This window comes from Chanos chanos, chromosome 6, assembly GCF_902362185.1.
Source record: "Chanos chanos chromosome 6, fChaCha1.1, whole genome shotgun sequence".
Classification (NCBI taxonomy): domain Eukaryota; kingdom Metazoa; phylum Chordata; class Actinopteri; order Gonorynchiformes; family Chanidae; genus Chanos; species Chanos chanos.
In genome coordinates this window covers 40048443-40073855 of record NC_044500.1, presented here as the reverse complement: position 1 = coordinate 40073855, position 25413 = coordinate 40048443, and the positions used below count along the sequence as shown (strand labels likewise).

General features: G+C 42.4%; 1 protein-coding gene across 1 annotated transcript; it reads right to left on the bottom strand.

Annotated features, from left to right (window-relative positions):
• Nucleotides 1–698: 698 nt before the first annotated feature.
• wnk2 (WNK lysine deficient protein kinase 2) lies at nt 699–23265 on the bottom strand. Its single transcript, XM_030778367.1, has 31 exons — nt 22600–23265; nt 17054–17226; nt 16662–16882; nt 16271–16428; nt 15395–15483; nt 14453–14672; nt 13348–13630; nt 12537–12832; nt 12081–12279; nt 11191–11462; nt 10353–10502; nt 10160–10198; nt 9598–9765; nt 8941–9387; nt 8412–8669; nt 8057–8106; nt 7690–7852; nt 7466–7582; nt 7099–7269; nt 6633–6684; nt 6241–6444; nt 5137–5996; nt 4985–5042; nt 4632–4699; nt 3830–4410; nt 3424–3674; nt 2836–3048; nt 2337–2435; nt 1399–1440; nt 1054–1281; nt 699–790 (listed from the first exon to the last, which is right to left on the bottom strand). Exons 1-31 carry the CDS (start codon nt 23263–23265, stop codon nt 699–701), a joined length of 6888 nt encoding a protein of 2295 aa, XP_030634227.1.
• Between the last annotated feature and the right edge of the window lie 2148 nt (nt 23266–25413).

Here is a 25413-nt window from a genome sequence, read left to right as displayed (position 1 = left end):
GGGGTTTACAGACACAAACAGTGTGTATATGAAGTCTTGTGTTCACATACACACCGATATGGTCCACTGAACAGAATTTGCTGTGTATGTACTCCCAAATCAGGTACGTACGCACATTTAAAGTAAATACAGCATTTGGATAAAAACATACTAATTCTACACACACATGAGTAAGCTATATATACACTGATACAGATGAAAGAAAGTGAACTAAATTTAAATGTATAGGTTATGTACAGGAGCCCAGCTTATATACACCGAAATGTAAATGTACATGTGTATCAGTGGGGAGCATAAACACAATTCTATTCAGCATCAATACTTAGGTATTTACAAATTTGAAAGAATTAAGTACATACGTGTTGATTATACATGACATGCCGATATTAAATACAATTGTATGAACAAGTAGGCCAAACAGCCAGCCTAAAGGTATACTGTACATAAAAATGAGCTCTATTCTACAGTGCTGGCAGGCTAAGTATTGGTTTATTTAGAGGGTCCTGGTTTTGCTCCTGGGGGTTTCACAGGGTGAAGGAGGGGCACTCCAGGGGGGAGAGATGGCAGGGAATGCAAAGACCCCTAAGGTGACAGGGGTAGTCATCGCAGGCCACTGGGTCACATAGAGAGGAGAGGGTAGCACCCCTCTAAACGAACTAGGAGAGATCATTAAACCATGATGGAGCACAGCAGAAGGGTCAGGCCTCATAACTGATGGGTGTGTGTTGATCGTGGGCCATGACATGTGTAGATGGGAAGCATTCGTCGCCTCTGGTGACTCTGAAAATGCCTAAAAAACAGAAATACAGCTTTATGTTTCCAGCTTCACCAACTGAATCAACATACACACACAAACACACACACACACGCGCCTGTGCACCCATACATATATATATACACAAATATCACTTTAAATTTCACAGCAGTTTAATGGTTCATTATGTGTGCACCAAAACACACAGAGCCATATGCATTCATACATATGCCAAAATAAACATGAGTCATTAGTCATCCTCTCATCTACGGTCACCTCAAAAGCACTCATTATCCTGCCTCTGGGTGGACCGGGAGCTCCTAAGGGGAGCGAGTTCGGGCGAGTGGGCCTCTGGGGTTTGAGGGTCCAGTCATCCTGCATCCAGTAGGGATCATCTGTGTAGGTGCCAGTCTTGTTGTTGCTGTTATTGGACTGCGCTTGAGCAAGGCCAACTACTGGCTGATGAGCAGGGGGTGTAGATCCTGCCATTTGTGGCTGATTAGAGGCACCTTGGGGAGCTCCTGAACCTTAAAATGTACAAAGTATACAGTTGCAAAGTCATGGACCGATCAGTGAAGAATGATCAATGGTCAATGAGAAAAGATAAGCAAGAGAGAAAAGAAGGGAGTAAGGGGGATAATTACGGTTGCGTTCTTTACCAAGGCAAAGACGTTTCAAGGTCGACCCTGCAAAAGAAGTTTTGAGTCAGGGCTCTGTACAGTTCACACACTCACATAGTACAAAAAAACAGCATGCAAAATACTACCTCACTGGTCAGGCACATCACTGGTCAGGCACAAAAAAACAAACTGACATCACAACAACAACAACAATAACAACAAAAAAACGGTGTCGAGTAAGAACTTGATTTTACAAATGATACGATGGATTATCTCTGATTTTACAAATGATATGATGGATCTCTTCTAAACAGGCCAGGTACTGGCCAAATTCTGTTTTTAATCATTTGAATGTGAAGTGGCAGAGCAGATGAATAATACGGCAAATAATATTCGTTAATAAAAGAGCGTGTTGACAAACATGCATGCAGACATGTACATGAGACTGTTCCTCATGGTTAAGAATCCACACAATCAAGCTGTTTGTTAACATGAGTGTAATCGAGAATTTACACGGACATTTTTTGTCCCTTTCACTCTTTGGGGTAAGCTGTCCTTGTAATATCCATATACGTCACATTTTAGCCTACTTTTAGGCCTTTGGAATGTATTGTGAGTTTGGTCTTATCTGTGTATGGTTGGGGAGTGTTGTTTGTATTGAGATGGTCAATGCTGGCATGTGTTTGTTTGAGTCTAACTGAGGGAACAGCTCTGTCACACACACACACACACACACACACACAAACACACACACCGCTAGCACAAGACGTCAAATACAGAACAGAGAGCAAGAGAAATGGAGAAGCTGGATGGAGAAAGGGTTGAAGGGGAGAAGACCAAAAGATAAAAAAAAAAATTAAAAATGTGATAGGGAAAACAGAAGGTCAGAAATAGAGAAGCAAGAAGCAGGAAGGTAAGGAAGAGAAGTGGGAGGGGTATGGCTGAGAGGAAGAGATACAAACAGATGGACAGAGAAACAGGCCCACTGAGGAATCTAGGGCGTGGTTTGCTACTGGATTTATAGGTGGTCTTCTCAGGTGCTGGGGCATAAGCTGACCAGCCTGTGAACAGCAGCATAAGAGCAGAAAAAAGAAGAGATAAAGAACATTCATGTAAAGCGTACCACACCAGGAAAAGATTTTGGATCAGAACCACGTTGTTTTTGGCTTACACCACATCAAACCAGCAACATCAACAACAAAGAGGAAAGTGCCCCGTAGCTGCAGAGCTCCCCATATTCAAGTGCATTGGAATTTGTGACCATATAGTTTCATTGTCTGTTCCTCCCAAGTTTCACCAAAGTAACTTTCATTGCACTCGATCAAGCCCTTTGCTCTCCAATAGAAATGGATTTCTATGCATAACATTAAAACACATTTTCTGCAGTCGGAACAAATGCTTTATTTGATCTGACCATTCCTCTCTCACCGAAAGAAGAGTTGTGTACGTGTGGAAAGTCACCTTGTTCTTGCTGGCCCGGAGCTACCGGAGCCTCGCCCTGCAGTCCTGCGTAAATGTTGTCAGAAGACAGAGAGCCCTTGAGGGAGCAGGGCTGCTGGGTCTGAACTGGCTCCGACGTCGAGCTGGGGATTGTTCCCGTCCCAGAACGGGCTCTTCCGTCCGATATATACACGCCCCGCGCCGGAGAGCCGTTGAGACTCACGGTGGGCTCACCTTCAGGACGAAGTCTGTGTTATTACGCTTTTCTCTACATGTCCCTCCACGGTACACATCTGATAGCATGTGAACAAATACTACTGATCATGTGACAAACTGTAATTATGCATCTGAGTGTGCATACTACCACACTATTACTGCTTGTGCTATATTTGGTAATGTCTCCACTACAACTACTACTACAAATAATTGTTATTAAATAACAATAATGATAATAATAATAAAAAGTGACGAGATGTCATATGATGGCATATGTGTCAAGTGGTTGTGAGATTTTCCAAAATTCACTGCATAGACATCAATCATGCTGTGTTCCCCTGTGCCAGCATTATGTAACTTAAGTGTAAAAGTTTAAAAGTCTTCCTAACTCACTGAATTTGGTGGAGTCAGTGGTCCTGCCACTGTCACTGGTTTTAGTGGTTACGTTCTTAAGCTGCTGTACTAGTGGACTGAGGAGTTTTCCAGCCTTCAGTTTATGCTTGCTGGCTTTGCGTCTACGGCCAGCAGGTGGCACTGTGGATGTGAAGGAAATGCCGGAAGGTGGTGGTTTGCCCAGCCTGCGGTACAGCAACTCGATCTCACTCCTCTGATGAGCCTGCAGCTCAGAGATTTCTCTCATGTGCCTTAATTAGGGTCAGAGTGCAGAATAATTTAGAAACACATACAGTATGTACACATTCACCTTCTCAAAGAAACATCAATGAACCAACAAACACACACACACACGCACGCACGCACACACACACAAACACACATATATTTTAAACATACAACTTACTTTTCCCTTAGTCTCTGAAGCTCCTTCTTCATATCAAAGTCCTCCATTTCTGAGTCATTGTCACTGCTGAAATAAGAGCCATACACGCCCCCGTGCAGGCTTGGTGAATCAGAGCTCTGCACGCTGCTGCTGCGGCCTGAACGGCGCAGGAAAGCCACCGCTCTTTTCATGAGGTCGCTTCCTCTTCTCTCTGGGCGGCCATGGTGGGAAGGGGTGGTGGGGACCATTCTAGCAGGGCTGCTTTCTGCTCCAGAGTCAGAGGACATGAAGCGGGGATGTACTGTGATGTCCATGGGAACTGAGGTGTGGGCACGGGGAAGAGATCCCCTCTTGTTCAGGGACGGGGGGGCGTCCAGGTAAAAATCCGGCGGGGCTGAGTACCTGCTGCCTCGTTTCCTGTGAGTTACCTCATCCTCGGTGCTCACCACGGAGAACCTGCCGATGGTTGTGACAGGCATCGATGGCTCTTCAAAAGTGCACTCCCTGAAGAAGCCACCGGGGTGCGCTGGAGAGGCGGTGCTGCTCCAGCTCCTCTGCTTCGGCCCTGGACCAGACAGAACGTCGGGTACGCCAGGCATCATCTTTCCCAAATACAACAATATAAGCATAGGTACATAGGCACAGGCAAGTTTTGGTATTTTTATCATCATTCACAATATTTTGCTTTTACTTTTAATGAAGCACTGAAATTGCTACTTTGTTAATAAAAACAAAATCTTGAAATCCAGATTAACGAGAACATTCCCAGTGAGCAGAGAATGCAGACAAGTAATAGATATTTAATTAAAGGTGAAGCTTCTACCTTGAATCGACTTTTAGCTCCAGAGCAGGAAGAAGAGTGGGGCATTGTATGTCTCTTGGGCACAGTAGCTGCAGATTAAAACTCATTAAGTCTTATGGATAGTAAAATTTCTTAGAATTACATACAGTATATAAGTTAGGTTTGCAAAAGTATCACCATACTGCTGCAAAACTTCCAAGATATGTATGCTGGATATTAATACTACCACACTATTACCATATACAAAATGTCCTAAACAATAATTTAACTGTTTGGTACACTGGTTTTTACTTTTGTTACATTATTCATATGCTGTATGAGATTTCTATATATTCAGTGACAACTGGGCTCATAAATTAAATATCACATCCTACCACTGACAGCAGAGTCACTAAGTGCGCTTAAACTGTCCATCCGCTCTGGAATCTGTGGCTGAGAGACAGAGAGCAAAGAGAAACCAATGGTTACATATTAGCCTTAAAAATACTGACAGTAAAAAGGATCATGTATTTGGCTGAAAGACTACCAGCTGCTCTCCCGTCCGGAGACGCCCCTCGCCCATGAGGCTGGGTGTGCTTGTCCCTGATCCACCCACTGCACTCTCTGGTCCGGGTGGTGACTGAATGTACTCAGTGCCTGATCCTGGGGTTTCAGCGGCACTCCCAGAGGGGTACATGGGTGCATACTCCTGGTACAACAGGTTCCTCAGTTTTTCATCCAGCGTCTTTATTGTGCTGTCGACAAACCCCACCCTTGTCCGGCCTTCTCCATCAGAATCACATGCAGCCAGAACATGTTGGGCGGGGGCAGGACTCTGGGGCAGAGAGGCCGTTTTGGCCCCGCCCACAGTAGGGAAGGGCTGCTGCAGCACCACAGGCTGCTGGGTACGGTCACCGTGTGCGATGGTGGAGGACTGGAGAGGGTGGGTTTCTCGAGAAGAGCTGAGCTCCTTCGCTGAAGGTGGCGTGATCGGGGACGACTTCTGAGCCCCGCTCATGTCGAGCGACAAAGGCATCACCAGGGGGCAGCAGGGCACGTCCTCCACGATGGAAGCAATGCAAGCAATATCAGCCACCTGATGGGCCGCATTGATGGGAGACATGGAGCTAAACCTGGCATTCTGGGCCTCCTCAAGAGACAGGGAGCCATGTAACCCCACAGCGGGCTGAGCTTGTTGTAGTCTGAGCTGGGCAGCAGCGCTGGGCTCCTCCTCTGATTGTGAGACTTGCTGGATTGGCAGAGCCATGGGTTGTGTGGCGGGCAGTGCCGGTGCAGGAGAGAGCGGGGCAAGGGGTGTGAAGTCAACAGAGGGCAGAGGGAGAGGGCTACACACTGAGAGACCATCACTGCCCCCAGATGTTGGTCCTGCAGAGGAGGTTTCTGAATCTTGGGGAAAAAAATCAAAAGAGAAACAAAAACAAAACAAACAAACAAACAAACAAACAAAAAACCCCATATCATTATACAGTACATAGGATTGGATGCTGTAAAAGAATACTTCAAGATATGTCAAATTAATTTTATTTAATCTATTACTCTTTATAGCATGTGAATTTTAAGTACTTTGGTAGCACTTTTCATAAATTTTGTCCTGTGTATAATGATCAAGGTTTGCTTGAGAAAGTATTACCTTTAGAGACAGCAGAGGGTGGAACATTGCTGTCTAGTGGGGGCCCGGATGTACTCTCGGCAGAATGTGTAGATGATGCCCCATCAGCCATAGCGGTAACTGACAGCTGTGAAAGAGCTGTACCCTCATATGACGCATCCTGACCACTCCTGGGTGCCTCATCCACGGGGCAGATGATGAACCATCTCTTACCAGTATGCAGGACTGAAAGAGGGGACGATGTGTCAACAAATCAGCGACACCCACCCTCACTGACACACTGTCTACACTATCCACATCAGTCTAAACAGAGCTTATGTTGCCAAAACTGTTCACTTTCCCATTAAAATGTGTCAGACATCCCTACCACACACATATTATTCTAAAGCACAAGGAGAGGAGAGAAGGTTTACCATTCTGTTGATAAACAGGTTGAGGGGTTCCAGGCTGCAGACCTTTTCCTCCCTAAAACAAAGGAGACGCAGACAAAAGAAAAGGAGGCGCACTCTCAGTGAAAATATAGGAAGGGCTAAGCTTTAGTAATAAAATATGAAAGAAGGCAGACACATGATTAATATCTTATGAGACCATTCTACATAAATTTTATCATTACTGTCACATCTATGCTACATGCGTTGAGTATGTCGTTAGAATACGACAGCACTAGCACTGAACACAGGTCTCTGTCCCTCCCCTGACCTAGGAGAACACAAAAAAACACAAAAGTACAGTGATCTTACAGAGGAAGAAATGGAACCTTCAACGGGAGAAAAGAAGTTATTCAACTGCATTATGCAATAAAAGTTTTAACTCCATTTGGAGAAGTTACCGCCTTATGAGTCATAAAGTGCAGTCCCCTTCAGTAATTTAGTTTCTCACCTCTGCCCCTAAATTTCCCAGAGTATGCCCTTGCTGGGGACTGCCACCCAGAGCAGAGGCCCTTTCACCTTCCATTTCCTCACTCAGCATGTCCTCTGCCTTATCCACTATATCCTTCAACTGGTCTATGAAGATCTCTTTCTCTGTTGGGAGAATGAAGCCATTGTCCACCTAAAAGCACAAGTTGTGAAAACAGTCAGGCCAGAAGGACAGGGGCATAAAAATACCACAATCCAGACAGATAATGCTTAAAGCCATTGCAACATTATATCTGACATCTTATTAAATACTAATGATGCAAATAAAATCAAAAACAAACAACCAGTAATAAAACACTGCAGTATCAATGACAGAAAAGTGTTCTTACCATATAAGTGGCTATCTCCTCAGGTGCATCGCCGTCTAGATCGAACTTAAAGGTCACCATTTTATGATTGTGAGTCTCCAGCTGACATTCAACCATTTTATCACCCGTATCACAAACCTAAAGAGATAGATTGCTTGTATTTAAAAACAAAAGTCTGGTGTTTATTTAAGAACGCTGAATCCTGTCTGTTCTTATTTAGCATGTGAAACTTCTATTGGTCTTACATTGAGCATGCTGAGTTTGGGTTTGTTTGTTTTCTCCTGGCGTGAGCGGGTGCGAGCCGATTTACGATGATGTTTTCTGGGTTTTCCATCAGTCTTTCCTCCAGTAGTTGCGCAATCATAACTATCACTCATCTCTTTACTGGATGCAGCATCCGAAGTAAAGCTAAAAGAACAGAAGAGTGCCCCAGCCTCTGCGTAAACATCACGACTCCGATAACAACTTTGCCGAAACTACAAAGACATATTTCCTGCATCTGTTCCTTACCACCTTACTCATAGCAGGCATTACAACTTTCATCTTTTTCTCTCTGATTTTGTAGCTGGCATAGCCAAAGAATAAGAAACAATCTTGACTGTGGTCTCTTACCCATCAAATGTGCCACTTAAAAGTGGCATCTGCCTTTCAGCCACAGGCTCCTGCAAACCAAAAAAGTGGTTTTTAGCAAAAGGCTATTTTTAGTGACAGCACAAGACAGGGCAATATGGGGTAACAGACAATACATAAATATAAGTAACAGAACCCAACTAAAATATATGCACGTCTATAATCTCTCATACAAGGTTAGAAAAGAGAACAGATTTAAATGTCTGTAAAAGAGTTGTATGGTTAGGGATGGCACTGCCAACAGCATGGAAACCTGAACCGCATCAAATGTTGTTTTGAGGCTAGACCGAGATATGAGTGTGAGTGATATAGTTTGCTGTAATAGTGTGGTCATTACTTCCAGTGCAGCGGGGACGGGCACAGGTGCAGTGTCCAGGATTTGCTGACTGGTGGTGGGCAGACTGGCACTCTCAGGAGCTATTGTGTGGGTGCCAGCAGGCTGCGGAGCTGAGGCAGTGCTTTCAGGGAGGAGCTGTTGTGGCCCAGCTGCAGTAAACTCAGCGTCTGGTTCACTCCTGTAAGGTGGCGACTGGATAGCAGACGGTACTGTGTGGACAGGTGCCAGACCCTGAGTGTTTTCTTGAGGATGGCGATCCTAAACGAACAAGAATGTGTTGCATTGTATTTATCATGGCCATAATATACACTGCACTCTGATGTGCAGCTGTTCAGAACACTATGTAAGACCATGTAATGGAGTGTAGCATAGTTTTTAAACTCTATACACTGACTCTAAGCCATACTCTGAGCTATACAATATATTGTTATATACACAGGTGTTAGTCACAGTGGAACACTGCGTGTGCAATCTTAAAAATAAATAAATAAATAAAAAAAACCGCCATTCAACTAAATACAGAATTTACCTGGGCAGGAGGCTCAGGAATATAGGGCTCTTGCTGAGGAGGGGGGGCAGAGGAAACATTAGGTTGAGTCAAAGGAAAAGGAAGGGTCTGGGAAGATTGGAGGGGAGGAGCTTCTTGATGAGGGGCAGGAGAATAGATTTGCTGTTGTTGCTGAGAGGGGATCATGGGAGACAGGGCCATAGCCAAGAGGGGGACAGGGGCAGCTACGCTCAGAGGAAGTGATAAAGGAGTGCCTGTGGGCGGGGTGCCCGTTGCTGATAGGGAAGGCACACTGGACATGGGTGCCAGGGGCAGGGGGCCATGAACAGGACTGGGTGAGTAGTAAGATGAGGGCACAGGGGGGATACTACTGGGGTAGGTGGAAGAATGAGGGACAGGGGAGAATGGCACAGGCTCACTTCCAGCAGGAGTGCCCACTGCTGGTATAACAGAGTAAGGAGAGGAAAACTGAGGAAGGAGAAAGAAAAGACAAAACAAAGAGGAAGGGTGTCAAAACACTTACACAAATGAAGACACCTTCCCCACAAAGCACCTGCACGGGCATTTATAATCGAGCAATACGTATGGGTATGCTACATCAAAGATTAGAGCTTAAAGTTTATGGATATTCACTGAGGCTGCTGGGTTGGACCTTTATGTCCATGGGAACCTACAGACCTGTGTGGATATCTGCAGTGGCTGGAGAAGAGGTGGGGCCTGCACAGTCTGCTGTGGCTGAGAGGGAGATGCACTGCTGAGTAGACTGGATGCCGATTGGTGCAGATGCTGAGGGTGGGACTTCCCATCAATGCATGGTTGTATGAGAGGTTTGACAGTAGATAACATCTATGAAAAAGAGAGAGTGAGACAGAAAGAGAGAAAGATAGAGAAAGAGAGAATTTTAAGAGAGGACTGTATTTACTCACAGTCTGCAAGCACTGCCAATAACACATAAGTCAAAGACTGGCTACCACTAGAAAACATACAACTATAGTTCATTAAATGAGTTACTTAAGGACTTTAAAGATAGTCATTTAAAGATAGTGACCTCCTACGACAACATTATAATAGGAGCTGCTCTGGGGTTTCATAAATGGCAAAATTTGCTGTCCATTTTTATCTGACATATTTTACGGGTAATTTAAAATTTACTGTGATGGTTACAATTTAAGTCAGAGAATTAGAGGTAATGAAAGGTCTTGGTGTTTCTGTCGGTCTGAGTCTGAGATGGTGAGTCTACCTGGGGTTGGAAAGATGCTGGATGGAGGCGGGGATGCAACTGAGAGATACAAAACAGAAACAGGGAGAAACAGACTAAATCATCCCTGTTATTGTTACCGGACACGTACGAGGCCAACGAATTTGTGACCTACCCTAAGGTTTGCACGATCTTGTTGTATACTCCTGCAACTGTAGCCATTTAATGATCTTACCTCCTGTGCCAAAGAAACAGGTGGCTGACTATGTTGTGCAGTGAAAGCTATGGTAGATAAGCTCTGTTGATCCAGGCCACTGTGTGGTCCTGTCGGAGCTGGAGTAACTGGAGCAGAGAGCGTCTGAGGCTGGACCAAACCTGCACTGGGCTGAAACGCAGAAAACAATAATCAGAGACATGAAATGTCAGTAAAGACCAAAAACGAGATAGAAATCTTTGTGTCACTGACTGAAGCAAATCATCAGGACACTATAAACAGGACACTACACGGGAGACTGTAATCTGAAACTGTTGTTTCAGATGCAAACGGAGTGGGAAATGCAATCAGGGCATGCGAGAATCAAACTAAACTAGTGGGGCATGGTGGCTGCAAATCACTCAGCAAGGAGGTAATGCTGCCTCAAGTAGAGCTAAGTAGATAGGGGAGAGTCCAAGGCAGGGTTAGAGCTGGCAGGTAGACAGGGGAAAAGCTGGCATCGATAAAGGAATCTATGGTTGCTGTTTCCTCTATAATCCTCACATCCTCCATTGTCTTACAGGACTAACAGGAGTCATTCATTCCAAGCGTGCCATTCACTTCTTCTTGTGTCTATAGATCCCCTTTAGAAGCAAGGTCCATTTTCAGGGACATTTTCTGCTGGAGGCCTGGGTCTGAAGTTTGAGAAGGGAACACTGCAGACAAGGCACAGGAATGTCTTTGAATCAGGAATTTGATCCAGAGGCAAGGCACCCTGAATGAGGCAGGGGAAAGCGCAGAGAGAGGTATCCAACCCAGCCAACTAGATCTAAAGCAGGACTGCCAAATAGAAAGCATGTGTCTTTAAAGTCTGACCTACCGCAGGACCTGGTCCATTCTCAGTGTTCTGTGAATATGTAGGTGCGTTAGTGTCTGGAGACAGTGGGGCCGTCGGGGGAGACTTCCCTCCCCAGCAATTATGCTGAGGCACAGGGAGGCTATAAACTGTTGTGTACCCGTTGCTACCACCAGGCAGGTAGAGCCCTTTATCATTCAGTACAGGGGTGCTACTCCGACGATTGATAATCTGGTACAGGCGGTGGTGAAGCTGAGAGAGATCTGCATGGTCTCCAATGTTCCTGGATGTACAAACTACAACAGAGTGGGAGGGCACTGGTGAAGATGGCATAGTGTCAGGGGAGGATGGGGTAAGTGGAGAAGAAGGGCCAGTTGGAGACGGTATATTCATATGAACGGGTGAGAGAGCATGGCTTTGATTTAGAGATGGTTTGGTTGAGGTGTGAACCGGAGAAGTTATGGTCATGTGACCAGAAAATGTTGCAGGGATAGAAATGGATGGGTCAGAAACAGTGACCAGAGAACCTGAAGTCGTGCATTCGGGCAATGTTTGTTTTGGTATTGACGCAGGTATGTGAACTGGAGAAGCTTTGGGTGTATGAATGGGAGAGGGTTGAGTACTATGAACTGGACAGGTGGTTGTTAATCCAACTGGAGAGAGTGGGTGTAACATAGACACAGGAAAGGGTTCATGCTTGAATGATGACAGAGAGGTGGACTGATAATGGCTACAGGTTTCTTCATCTCTTGTCCTGGGAGTACGCAGAAGTGCCACACAGGCTTGGCAATAATGAGGCTGAGATAGATATGCAGCATGGATTTTTGAGTGCTGGCGGGCAGATTCATGCATGCGGCCATTGTATGGAGCACCGGCAGGCAGAGAGGATGCTTGAGAACCTGTGAAAACTTTACTGGGGGCATCACTGTCTTTTCCTGCTGCTACTTCAACATTCTGCTCTCCTGCCGAGTGTCTTTGCTGACCCTGACTGTGTTTAGGACAGCTACAACCATGGCATATCAGTGGTTTTAAATGAGCATGGAGCTGTGCTCTTTTCTGGAGTATGTCAATGAAAGAGGCACTGCCACGCCTCATGCTGGTCTCTCCTTGAATCTGCAGGACCAACAGAGGATCCTGGAATATGCAAGGCACACTGGCATGCCGCTGCTCAAGCCATCAAAGACAAAGAAAAAACAACAAAACAAAACAAAACAACAATTTCTTAATACAGTGAAAATATGTCACAAAAAAACACAACTGAGGAAGAGATCGCTACAGACTGGGATTTGTTTGGGTTCGTCGTGATAAGAAATAGAGTGTGAACACTGCAATAAAAGATGTGGACTTAGGGATCTAAGACATAAACTTACTGGTGGAGACTGCTGGTAGGGCCCCTGATGCAATTGCGCAGATGGTTGCTGGTAAGGTCCCTGGTGCAGCTGTGTGGTTGGTTGCTGGTACGCGCCTTGTTGGAGCTGAGCTGAAAGCTGAGGTTGGGCTCCCTGATGCAGCTGGGCAGCAGTCTGCTGCAGCTCGGTCAGAGGCTGTGCAGGGGGGCTGAATGTCCTCTGGGTAGTGGAAATTGGTTCTGGTAAGGACTGGTATGAGATGCTCTGCTGGTTGCTCAGAGCATCTGAGATCATTGTGGCTCCAACACCGCCGTCAGCTAAAGGGGCAAGGAAAGAAAGCAAAAAAAACCCCCCAAAAAAACAGTGAGTGTAATATTCAGCTTTTTTTGCAAAGAACATGAACTTGCATGAAAGTGCTTTGTACTTAGTCTTTGCAATGGAAAGCAGATCAATTTTGACAAGGCAGATAGAAAGAGACAGGGAGTGAAAGAACACAAGCAGTAAGAGTGAGTAGGAGCCTCACTGTAATTCAAAGGCTCAGTGATGACTCACTGCCACATTTCTACTGCTCTAAAAATGCTGAAGCAAAGCCTGGGCTCTCTTATTCTTTTGTCCTTCTTACTATTAACCACTGACCACTGTAAACTAAATGGACTGTGTATGACGTTTAGTCAGATCTCTTTTAAGAAACAGACCAGCAAGATTAACATAATTTAGTTGCATATATATTTGATAACACCACGATTTATAAAACTCCATGTATTGATCCTTTATCGTGAACAGTGACTCTCTGCGGAGGGATGTAACATGCTTAGCTGTTTCAGGTCCTCACATGTGGTGGCGGTAGCACTGGTGGGTGGGTTGCAGAGGAGGTTAAGTTGCTCGATGTCTGGTTCCTCAGTCTCAGATTGCATGCTGGGTGTTCCACCGTGCGGGAGCCCAGTGGAGGGAATCTGGAGTAGGCTTTGATTCTGGGTCTCAGAGACCTTTTCTTCTCTCTTCCCATTCTTTCCAGAGAATGTCCTCTCCCTCCTCCACTTTATCAACGCCACGCGGTCACGGATTGACTTGCCCACGATCTTAACATCGCTCTCAAGAAAGAAACCAGATTCCACCTGCAGCAAAAACATGACTTTCAGCTCTATTTTTCAGTTCTAAAGGAAATTTGACAAATAGCATCCATTTATGCCCAATATTAGATATAATCTCTAATCTACACTTGTAGCTTGTGTTATGTTGCTGGCAAATGTTTAAAAGATCTGTAGCAATTTGTGCATTTGGCCAGGATTCAAATGCTAACTCTAAAGTTGAGTCTCTTAGCAATTACGTAAAAAACTAGTTTGTCAGGACATTTGTTTATTATTGATTTTCTCTTATCAATACTGCTCTGGCAAAGTGAGTTGTGTTAAGAGGAGTACATGTTCCAGACAGCTGATGACCTGACAGGCCTAGCTAAAATCAATCCACACTCAGCGACAGCATTCACTCCTGATATGTTTAAATGACATGATGTCTAATAAAAGAACCTAAACCTGTTCCAACAACAGAGAGAGTTAGTAGGAACTCTCCCAACAATGTCTCTCTTTATTCTCAACCAGAACAGCAAAAATTCATTACGAACCAAAACGAAAAATATATTCCTCAGTATAAAATGAAAGTTAGTCAGTTCTTCTTATTTAGAAAAGCTAATCTTTCCTGTGGAAGATTCTTACAAGGTAAGAATGACACATCCTACTACAATGGGTGCAGCTGCTTTGCACTTTCAACATGAGTTCAACTTTATTAAATTATATCTGCAATTTATCTCATAGTAGATGTTCATTAAATGACAGCATATTATGGTGCATGGTTTATCCCAAGATTTGAAGCATTTCCTCACAGTCCCAACAATATTAATATGTCAATACCATTATTACTGGACATCTCTGTATTTTTACCATTTCCTGGGCAACACCTTCTGGGATTTCTTTTTCAAGGTCAAAGGTAAATTCAATGGCCCCACTGTCCTTGTACTTCCCCTTCAGTTTCTTAGGATCCTCAACCCACAGCCTTAGAGCGATCGAAGATTTCTTCCCATCATCCTCTTCAGCCAGCTCCACTCTCACACCAGTGTCCTCCGCAAAAAAGGCATGGTTAAGGAGGTCCTTTATTGAGTACCTACAGTGACAAAATGCATCAGTTGGCTTCACAAAAACACAACCCATAAAGGTAAATAGATATTCACTCTTATCAACCAGGAGAATTTAAATTAATAGAACTTCATATTAAAAACACTCTGGCACAGGAAAAAGAATCATCAGTGCAAAGGGAAAAAATCTAGAAAAAAACTGATAATGAATTGCTCATGATGCTCTGAACATAAAAAAATGTGGTGGGATTACATTCCTTGCATCTATACATTCATGTCATTTCATCACTGAAAAACAGATTTGATCCAGGTTAGAGTACAGTCAGAACTCAGGTGTAACCAAAATCTTCTCCTCTGATTAGGAAAATCATTTCAAATGCAAAACAACCCACACAACCCACAGCAAAACACAAAACGTCAACAATAGCAAAGCTTCATATAGGTCAGTGCCTCTCACACTATATCAAATGATCATGTATTGCAACACAGCATGCAAACAGTATTCACAATTTCAATACTAGGCACTTCAGTCACCATGATGAGGTATATAAACACTACCAGGAAAGCTTTACACAAATTAGACTTTCAGGTCAGACAGGATGTTAGTAGGCCAGTGTTACATTTCAACAGGCTAACGTGTTTATTGACGCCAATCTCAACTAAATATCACATACCCTGCACTTTACCAAAAAAAGGTTATATTTATACAGCCTCCTCCAGAGCTCATTGTCAGCATAGGTCCTCCACTCACCTCTCCTCCCAACGATGGCGGATGCACTCCCCAATGATCTCCTTGATCTCTGGAACACTGACTTTACTAAAGCTGGCTGGTTTCACTCCCTAGATGAGGAAGACATATGTTACAGGCACAGATTAATATAAGTCATTGAACAGAGGTGTACTGGACATTCTAAGAGTGAAAGTGTGACTTGCAGGAGGCTTTCTCAAAAGGAATGAAAAAAAAATTATATTATAAGTTACTAACTCTACTCTGCCCTTAAGGAGAGTATGTTCAATAACAGGTGTCCTATCTAATCGATTGGCAAATGTCTGTTAGAGCTCTAAAAATGACTTCAGGCTTAAAAAAGCACTAATGCTCTGATGAATCGTGCATAAGTTAGACTGCTCCTTACGGTTGCCTTAAAAATTGGCCCCAGTGACAGAGAAATTAGAACTGCTGAGTCACTACAGACACTCGACTGATAAAGATTCACATAATGCGGACATCATTCAGATCACGGACAGCGCTATTTTAAAGAACTCGTAACTCTTTCTGATGACAGTTCCTCAGGAGACTTCCAAACATTATTCCAACATTTTTCAGTAACTTCATTTCTCAAGTCTTATTCTGACATGAATGAAAATTAGACAACATGAATAAAATGTTGACTAACATCTAGAGTTAAAGAGTTCCAGTTTCATTAGTACACGCAATTTGTGTTTCTGTAAATCTTTACAGGTAAAATTTTCAGTATAACTACTGCGCTGTTTTATTCTGTGGTAACAATCATAGAATTGTCACTGGAATTTGTTTTCACACCCCCCACAAATAATTTTTCATGCATTAAGCTAGTATTGATGTCCTTTTAACAGTTAGTGTTGTGCATAATAATAAACGTGGACTTACACTGGTGACTTTGCGGTAGATCTGTGCTGCATTCTGGCACTCTGAATACGGATACTCAGAAGTGGCCATCTCCAGCATACACATCCCAAAGGCATAAACATCCACAGCTTCATCATAGTGCTCCTCATACATCTCTGGAGCCATGAACTCTGGGGTGCCTAAAACACAGACATGAAAACACAGCAGGTATTTTCTACTGTAAACATATACCGGATATCACAGAGACAGTAATCGAACTGAGATTATCTACTCTTAAAGTGTCTTAAAGACATGTCCATGCAGGACAAATCTGGCATATAACAACGAATAACATGCAAATTATTTGCAATTACATTCAAATGAATAACATGCAATAGCACTATATTCTCAGATACTTATTACCAATAATTACCTATGACACTTTTGGCAAAAGAAGCTCTCTTCAGAGTTGCAAGGCCCAAATCTCCGATCTTAACAGACCCAGTGGGCCCAGTGATGAAGATATTATCACACTTGAGATCTCGGTGGATTATGGGGGGGGTTCTCGTGTGGAGAAAGTGAAGACCCTTAAGGATTTGCCTGCACCAACTCCTCAAAACTTTGGGCTTCATTACCTTGAATCTCTTTAGATACCTGCACAATGGGACAACAATCAATCCATTTAAATAAAATTCATATACGTTTTCAGTACTGGTGGTTTAATGTACCTGACACTAGTATGAGAAAAAACTTCTCTTCAATCTAAGCAAAAAAAACTGGCATGCTCTTCAAAAAAAGAATGTGCTTGATTTGCACATAACTCACGTTTTCAGTGTGCCAGACGTCATGAGCTCTGTCACTAAGACTATGCACTTTTTCCCTTTGACTGATGATTCCCAGAAGTCATAGAAACGCACGATGTTTGGATGCTGAAGACCCTTCAGCATCTCAGCTTCCTCTTTAAACCTCTGCCTCTCTGCTTTCGACAGCTTCCGATCCTGGCAGAGAGAACATGACAGCCGTTAATTGATGGGCAGAAATTCGACAGTCAACTCGATATCTAAGAGTGGAACAAGGGCATTCATACAGTGCTTTTAAACCACAATGCTGAACTACATCATGTTAGGGTTAAATTCAGAAAGATACAGTCAAAACTAGACTCAAGTCATAAGGGGTTAGAGACTTTGTATAAATACTGCTCAACCAATCATGATTTAGTCTTACAGAATGCATCTATGTATAACTGTAATACAGGGAGTTAAACAAAACCAAAACATCTTAAAGTATTATTGTATGATGTTACAACTTAAACCAATTTCAAAAGAGTTTTCACCTTGAATTCTAACCTATTTTACAGAGACCCCACATCAACAAGAACCTGTCAAAAGTTTGAGGGCTCTACTTACGGCATGTGGTAAATGTTGACAGTGAACATAAGCATAATATTTTGACTTGCTAAAGCATAGGGGAAAGAAACGCACCTCATATCTGTGTAGGAAACACAAATATGATGCTGCCCTTTGGTAGTGATGTAAGAGATGTCTCCAGAGTCGGTATACACGTGGCGAATAAGTAATGCACTCACACTCTGGTTATGCCATGCTATTGTCATAACATAGCTTGGCATTGCACAGATTATCTGGGTCAAAAAGAATACTGGATGACTGGATGTTAAAAACGGCAGAATTTTTTCTTTTAATGATAGCTGTATTATGCTTAACAGATTTGTTAATTATTCACAGATTCGTCAATATGGTCAATCCAGTCGCTAGAACTAAATGTACAGAATAAACTAAATGTACAGAATAAATTTGAAAGGTATATGATAAAATGTTAGCTTATTACTGTACATATACTTCACTGTAACAGAGAATTCAGTGAGGAAATAGCTCTCATTGGGCTCTTTGTCTCTCAGGGCCTCGGGGTGAATGAGTTGTCTGTGGATCAATATCTTGGCTGCTGTCGTCTTTCTGCTGTTGTATAAATACGGAAACTGCTGACAGTAAGGATCCTTAACATCTCTATTCTCCACAAAGGAGTCTGGAGGATACCTCATATAACCTCTGAGCCTCCCACAAACCCCATTTTCGTGTACCTCACACAACCCTGTAATCACACACACCCATGCTCACCCACATGCGCATAAAATCTCTATTACTGATACAGTCAAGCTTCAGATGTCTAGCTTTGTTTTCTTAATTTACTATTTCCATGTTGTGCCATTCCTTCTAGAGTAATGGACTCTGAGGGGGTTGATTTGGTAAGTTGGCTGCATTAGACACTGGTACTTCTGTGGGCTATTTATGGCAGTATTTTATTTTTTTCAGTTTTTCCACATAATAATAGATGTAAGACATAGGTTTTCAATTCTATTTTGCCACTAAATAACTGGAATGCTGTTAGCACACAGCATAAAATCTAAGACTGACAAGAGGAAATAGCAGTGAATAAATCCAAAAGGAAAAGATTGAAACTGTGTCACCCTGTAAACATGGGAGATTGGGATATGATTTATTCGTAGTAATTACACATATCATTGACAAGACATATTTAAGCACTGAAAAATACTACAGCTCTATTTACCATGTTTTGTGTACAACAATTGGTATGGAGTAGTTACTGAGCAAACACTAGGCAAATATTACTATTTTAGCTAATTATCCCAGATTCTTAGATTATGTCAGGGCAGTAAAGCAGTTATTAACTTTATTGTGAGTACGGTACAATGTCTTTCATGTCTTTTCATCAGGGTGTGGTATACGCGCAATCTAAGGACAAACAGAGCAGCTAACACAGCTGCCTTATGGACGTCTCTCTCTGAGAGAGACTGATGCAACCTCGTTCCTTCTCTAAGGGCAATGAAAAAAAAAATGAATGAGACCTTTTTTTATTGGCCAATATAGACAGTCAGCGGTCTGTTATTTTAGGATGACCTCCCTATAAAAACTCGGGCATATTCTGACAAAGGTTCAGAATTAAAACATAGGCTTGTGTTGAATTCTTAATCCAATCAGCTGATCAGTTGAATCATACACTTAACCTCACACAACCTCCCTCCCTTTGTCTCCCTTTCCCTCTCCTCTCCTCTCCTCTCCTCTCCTCTCCTCTCCTCTCTCTCTGCAGATTTGAGAGCTTGCATCAGCAGTTTCTCCCTCTCCCAGACAGCTCTGCACAGCAGTCTCACAGAGGATACAATCGGTCAGTGAGCACAACCATAAAATTACCAAGCTATTGACATGATATAAAAAACAGCAAAAAAAAAAACAAAAAAAAACCCTTCAATCCAACACTCACAATCACAAGTGCCCTTGGTCTAACACACCCCACATCTTTTCTTATCTGCCTTCTATAACCCTCATCTGCCACAGACACTGAGAGGAACTCATCCACACAACATACACTGGCAAAGCAGGGGTATCTACATGATATATATGTACCAAAAAATATAAAGAAACACAAGTGATTGGAAACAGATGCCATATGAGATACACACAGACACACCCAGGAAATACATACACATAGATGCTACCTCATCACCAGTGTCTATAGCACAAATAAATATCATATGGTTCTTGTGAATTTTGACATACATCAGTACCATACCCTGTTATTTGTTACACTGCACAATATAGAGTGATTCTATTACACTTTAATAGATAGGGTGAAACATAAAATTCACAGTGTGTGATTCAGCAGTTCTCACAAGTGACACAGCAGAGAATTCTGTCCAGACCACAAGATGCTTAACAGTTCCAGACTGCTTTATCACCTAATATCCAGGAGCATATAACCTGACTTGCTTTGCAGAGGGAGAAGTTCCTTCTGGGAGCTCCACTGCTCTGCAGAGAGAACCATTTCTCCAAAGAGCTGCACTGCTCCAGGGCTCAGAGTCTTAGGCAACTCCCCACCCTTCTACCACTAGGCCTAATGTAAAATCCCTATAAAAACTATGACACCGCTATATCTTCTCTCTCTTCAACCTAAAACTCATCTAATTCTCTACACCAAAATATGAGACACTCGTGCACTCTCTTCTCTCCCCCCTTGAAATTACAATACAATACCATCAGCTCCTGATATCAGTCAGTCACACCACACCCTGAAAAAGGGCTCATCTCAAATAAAAGAAAAAAGGAAAAGAGGGCTTTTGTATTAAACAGGCCATTTAAACTGGCAGAATACTTCTCCCAGAATGATGAAGCACTGTAGGACACAAAACATACCACCAACAAAACATACCAGCATACCGACAAGATCAGAAGGGATAAAAAGGTTCGAAAAAATGACAAATGATTCTTACAACAACATTTGTCGCAATTTGTAATGAAATTTAGAAATTTCAGTAAGAATGACAAATACAGTATTTATATTTTGTCAAACAAATGTTCAGTTTTCATTGAATTAAGAATCAAGAAATTCTTCATTTACAAAAAAAAAAAAAAAAATCAACATGTTCATGGAAAGAATTCAAAATAACCACACATAGAGAACAGAAGATCTGATTTAATTGATTGAGTCATTATAATTTTATAAATATTTGCTATTACTCTCTGCATAGATTCAGCCCACATTGAAGCAATACCTAGATAGATAACACTAACACTCTTTTTACTAGACACAACCCTACTTAATAGTCTCATAACCATGAGGCATATCCATTTCAAACTGCTAGAAGAACAATGAACAGTACTTCATAAACAGAAGTCTGTGAGCTGTAACACAAAAAGCTTGGTTTCTTTCACTGATGTGCAAAGGTGAAGTCTATCCTTTTCAGACACTTATATTACCATGCCAACAAAGAGAAAGAGAATCATCGTCATCCATCACTGGATTGTTTTCACCGAAACTTTTTTAGAAGGCACTAACTGATTTTCTTTTTCTTACTCTTCTTGGTGCTGCTGATTTTTCAATTGACATATGTCAGCACTGGTTGATCACTGAAATCAATGAAATCAAGTCTTTAAGAGGCCAAAAGTCCTATTAAAACAGAATATCTGCATAGTTATGAATTATCTGCAGTATGAAGCAATAGCTAATATGAATCAGCAAAAGTTCTGCAACTATGTAATGCATATTGTTAAGAGCTGCAAAGTAAAATATTTTATTTTCTGTGCAGTCTTGCCACATATTACAGGCAGGATGAAGGTAATTTGTAAAATGATGTGGCCTCAGCTTGCATGGATTGATGGTAATACCAAACGAACCTGATACAATAATAGCTATCCTAAAAGCACAGACTCTCATTGAGTAGAAAGATCCAGTGTCTGAAACACTGTCAAACTGGTGATAGAGCACGTTCTGCTCTGTCAATCTGACGGTGATGAGGCAAAAATCTCTAAATCGATGAAACAGAATCCTATTGGTCAAAACCTGTTCCCTGCCCTGTCACTGTCCTGAACTGATCCTCGTTGTAAAACTCAGCACAAATGTAATGTGACACATGTACGCACCGGAAATCTGATATGACCCCAGTCACCATGAATTTTAGTCTCCCTTGTGCTGCTGACCAGAGTGCCTGTGATTCTGAACAGCCTCAAGCAGAGGGGCTGTCTTCAGAGGCCCGGGGGTTAATTCAGAGTGGTGACTTAAGGAAGACTTCGAGAATAATATATGACTATTAATTATGTATGAAACTGACTTGTCTAAAGTTGTGGTGTAGAAATACTAACTGATTTGACATATATCCTAAGATGACCTCAGTACAAATGCAGCAAAACCAACATCAAAGGACAATTTGCTCTTAAATGAATGGAAGGCACCCGGGTGTGGGTGTGGGTGTGGGTGTGGGTGTGTGTGTGTGGGGCGGGGGTGGGGAGGGGGGGGGGGGGTTGTCTGGGAGCCTTGTTCCTGAATTAAGCACTGAGTATTAAAATTCTGTCTTTCAAAATAAGAGCCTCTGTATGAAGGATAATCAAACTTCCTTGTCTTAGAGAACCTGGAGTATTTAACCAATGTCTAATATTACTGAAAAGTCTAATATCTTTATCTAAAAAAAAAAGAAAGTAAAGTTTTATCAGATTTTTTTTGTACCAAATTCAGTACAGACATTGAGTCACTGAGGATGATCATCCATTAATAATTACACTGAAAAGGCAAAGATTATTACATAAAAAGACAAATAATCGGTAACTAGCACTTAAAATTAAACTACACTAAGCTTTAAAAGAAACAGACTCTTTTAAAATGTCTATATTTCTATAAAACACAACAAAAGGGCACCTAGAAGAGAAAATGAGTCATGAATTTATCCGAGCAGAAGGCCTTTCTTTCACTGTCAATAACTTTGTCAGAACCCGCCCATAGTGATGGTTACTGTAAATGACACCTTAAAAACATAGTTATTTCAATAGTCTGAATTAAGATTTGTTTACCTGTAATTCACACCAGGCTACTTCGACCCATGTGTCTGTGTCCAGGCCCTTGTAAACGGTCTTGAACGAACCCCTGCCAAGCTCTATATCGAACTTCAGAAAGCGACCACCAGGTGAGGTGGACACTGCTTTCATCTCGGCCTCTTCTTCGTTCTCATCGCTTCCAGCTTTGGCTGCGCTCTTAGAGTCGCTGGAGACTTTTGCATGTTGTTTCTCATCAGCTTCGCCCTTTCTCCTCTCATCCTCAGCGTTGAAGCTTTCCGTAGCACTGTCCTGCTGGCCAACCTGACTTTCTGTGCTAGAGCTTTCCCGAAAGCCTACGCGTACAGCTCGAGTCCTATCAACAATCGTGCGCAAATGAGTGCTGAGGACAATACTGCAGCTGTCGCACTCGGGAGCCTCAAATCCTTGATCCTCAGACTCAGAAAACCACAAACTCCTGCGAATGAAGCGCTGCCGGACCAAACCCCGGTAATCCGATGAGGGGTATGTACTGGGATCGCTTGCCCCTCTCTGAGCTGCCGCAGGGTCCATATTACTGGCACTACCATCGTCACCGTTTTCATATATATCGGTATTTGCGCTAATTTTTGTATCTAAATTGGGAACCGAAGAGAATGTACTTCCCAGGGGCGGCTCAGTTCCGTACGCTGCCCCTGTATCCATCTCCTATGAATCTTTAAGCACTTATCTGTGGCATTCAGGGGTTGCCTCTAACATGGTCCTTCCCGAGCTGTACGAGTGAGCGCACCTGCAACGTCCGCCTGCACTGACGCAGTTTGGCATCGTTTGAGGACAATGTTTTCAGCGACTTTGTTAGGACACAGTTTGTAAAATATTAATTGCATGTATGGAAATTTTACGATGACAATGTCGTTATACCAGGGGCAATGTCATCCGACTCCCTAATCCGATTTTAATTCTAACCGAAAGGCACAACTCCAGTACTCATATTTCAATGTCAAAATGCCATATCAAACAGTGCATGGACGCGTACTTCATTTTTACTACTTCACTGACTCTATTTATCACATTCAAGCTTTGCTTATTTCAACATGAAATACTAAAATACTCAGCTTCTTGCAACTCACAAACATCCACGGCTGTTAGGAGGTTGTTACGTCGCTCATTAATCCCTCCAATGGGCCATCATGAAACTATCAAGTGCGCAGCTGTGACCCACTGTAATCACTGTCACTTGGAAACACTATGTTTAAGTAAAAAAAGGAAAATAAATAACTACAGTTCACTCGCTCTATTGCACAGTCAACAGCACAGCCGTGTTATGCCTTTTCGTGCAACATCCAAAACTTGAGAGCTACCCTTATTGCTGAAATGACATCTGCTGAAAGGTGCCGGAAATCCAGGAGCAGCCAAGGAAGCGCTGATGAGATTATTTGCACACTGCGGCAATGCTTTCCCCAGTTTGAATAATATGTCCACGATATTGACACCTTGCCGTAGATGTCCGCCTTGCTTTATCTACCTCGTATTACGGTTAGTTTTGGTCTTGATACCGATGTACTTATAACACAAAGATATCTCACGCCCCTAGCAACAACATGCATCCAATAAAAGCGTGTGCTCTTGGGCGGTACGTTTATCCTCTGTGATATGGGTCGTCACGGACCACATCACAGGCTACGTCCGCACAAACCTGTACGTGATGACAAGTACGCAACTAAAGGTCGGTAAAAAAAAAATGTGTACCTCTGAGGAAGGCATATGCACTCCGGACCCCTTTTTAACTGACGAGGTTTGAAAGAAAGGCAGTGCATGCAGTATTACATCTCTTGATAAAATGTCACTGTTCACCTATATATTTAAAGTGAGTTTAAAATAGCATGTATAACCAATATAAAAGAATCAGATATTCATAATTTTACATTTTAAAGTTCTTAAAGTTCTCATGGAGTCAGCATATCTATTGATTATTATGAGAGAATGTTACACTAAGATGAGCTTTTACCATACCCTTCTCTTGCTCTGAGAGATTTCCACCCACTGGACACTTCTAGTTGAAATAGTATGTACACTTTAATTGCCCCTCCCCCCATCCGTTCAAGAATTTCATGCAAAGCATGTTGTGCTTCATTGGCAAAAGAAATAAACATTATCAATATCCACATCACCACTGACACAAAAGACTTTGCATGTGTGTGTGTGTGTGTGTGTGTGTGTGTGTGTGCATGTGTGTGTGTGTGTGTGTGTGTGTGTGTGTGTGTGTGTGTGTGTGTGATATATAGTTATGCACTATACATATACAAAGTCATACACAATTTTTAACATATTCACACATGCTGAATTTCTCAGGACCTCTGATTTCCATGGGTCCCAAATCATCACATTAAAGATGAATTCTCTCTGCCTTGTGATCACACCTTTGAAATTTCTTGGCAGATTCATTTGCAGTCCTACCTATATATACGTACATGGATATTTTTGGATGTTGTTTTTACTTCTGAAAATGTGTAATACTGTTTTAAATCGCAAACTGTATCAAGCAGAACAGCTGCAAACGCAACATGTGATAGGGATCAGTGGGACCTACAAGGGAATTTCCATTTTTAACACTTATTGGCTAATTATGTTGTAAGCATATTATAAATATATTGTTAACCCCTGAGATTCACTCCGGTGTGTCTAGAGGGTGGCAGTGATTAAGATACATTTTGAAATGGTAACGGTGCTTGACTAGGCTGACAAGACTAGTGGATAAATGATGACGTATTAAAGCCTATAGCCTACCATTGTATGTTGTTACAGTTTATATTCACAAACAGTGATTTTGGCCCATTAACTCGGTGCTGATGC

Coding starts and splice junctions, on each gene's coding strand:
- wnk2 (XM_030778367.1), bottom strand. CDS start 23,265: ATGGATACAGGGGCAGCGTACGGAACTGAGCCGCCCCTGGGAAGTACA. Junction 7,270..7,465: donor AGGAGATAGCCACTTATATG/GTAAGAACACTT, acceptor TTGTGCTTTTAG/GTGGACAATGGCTTCATTCT. Junction 4,700..4,984: donor TAGTGACTCTGCTGTCAGTG/GTAGGATGTGAT, acceptor TTTAATCTGCAG/CTACTGTGCCCAAGAGACAT.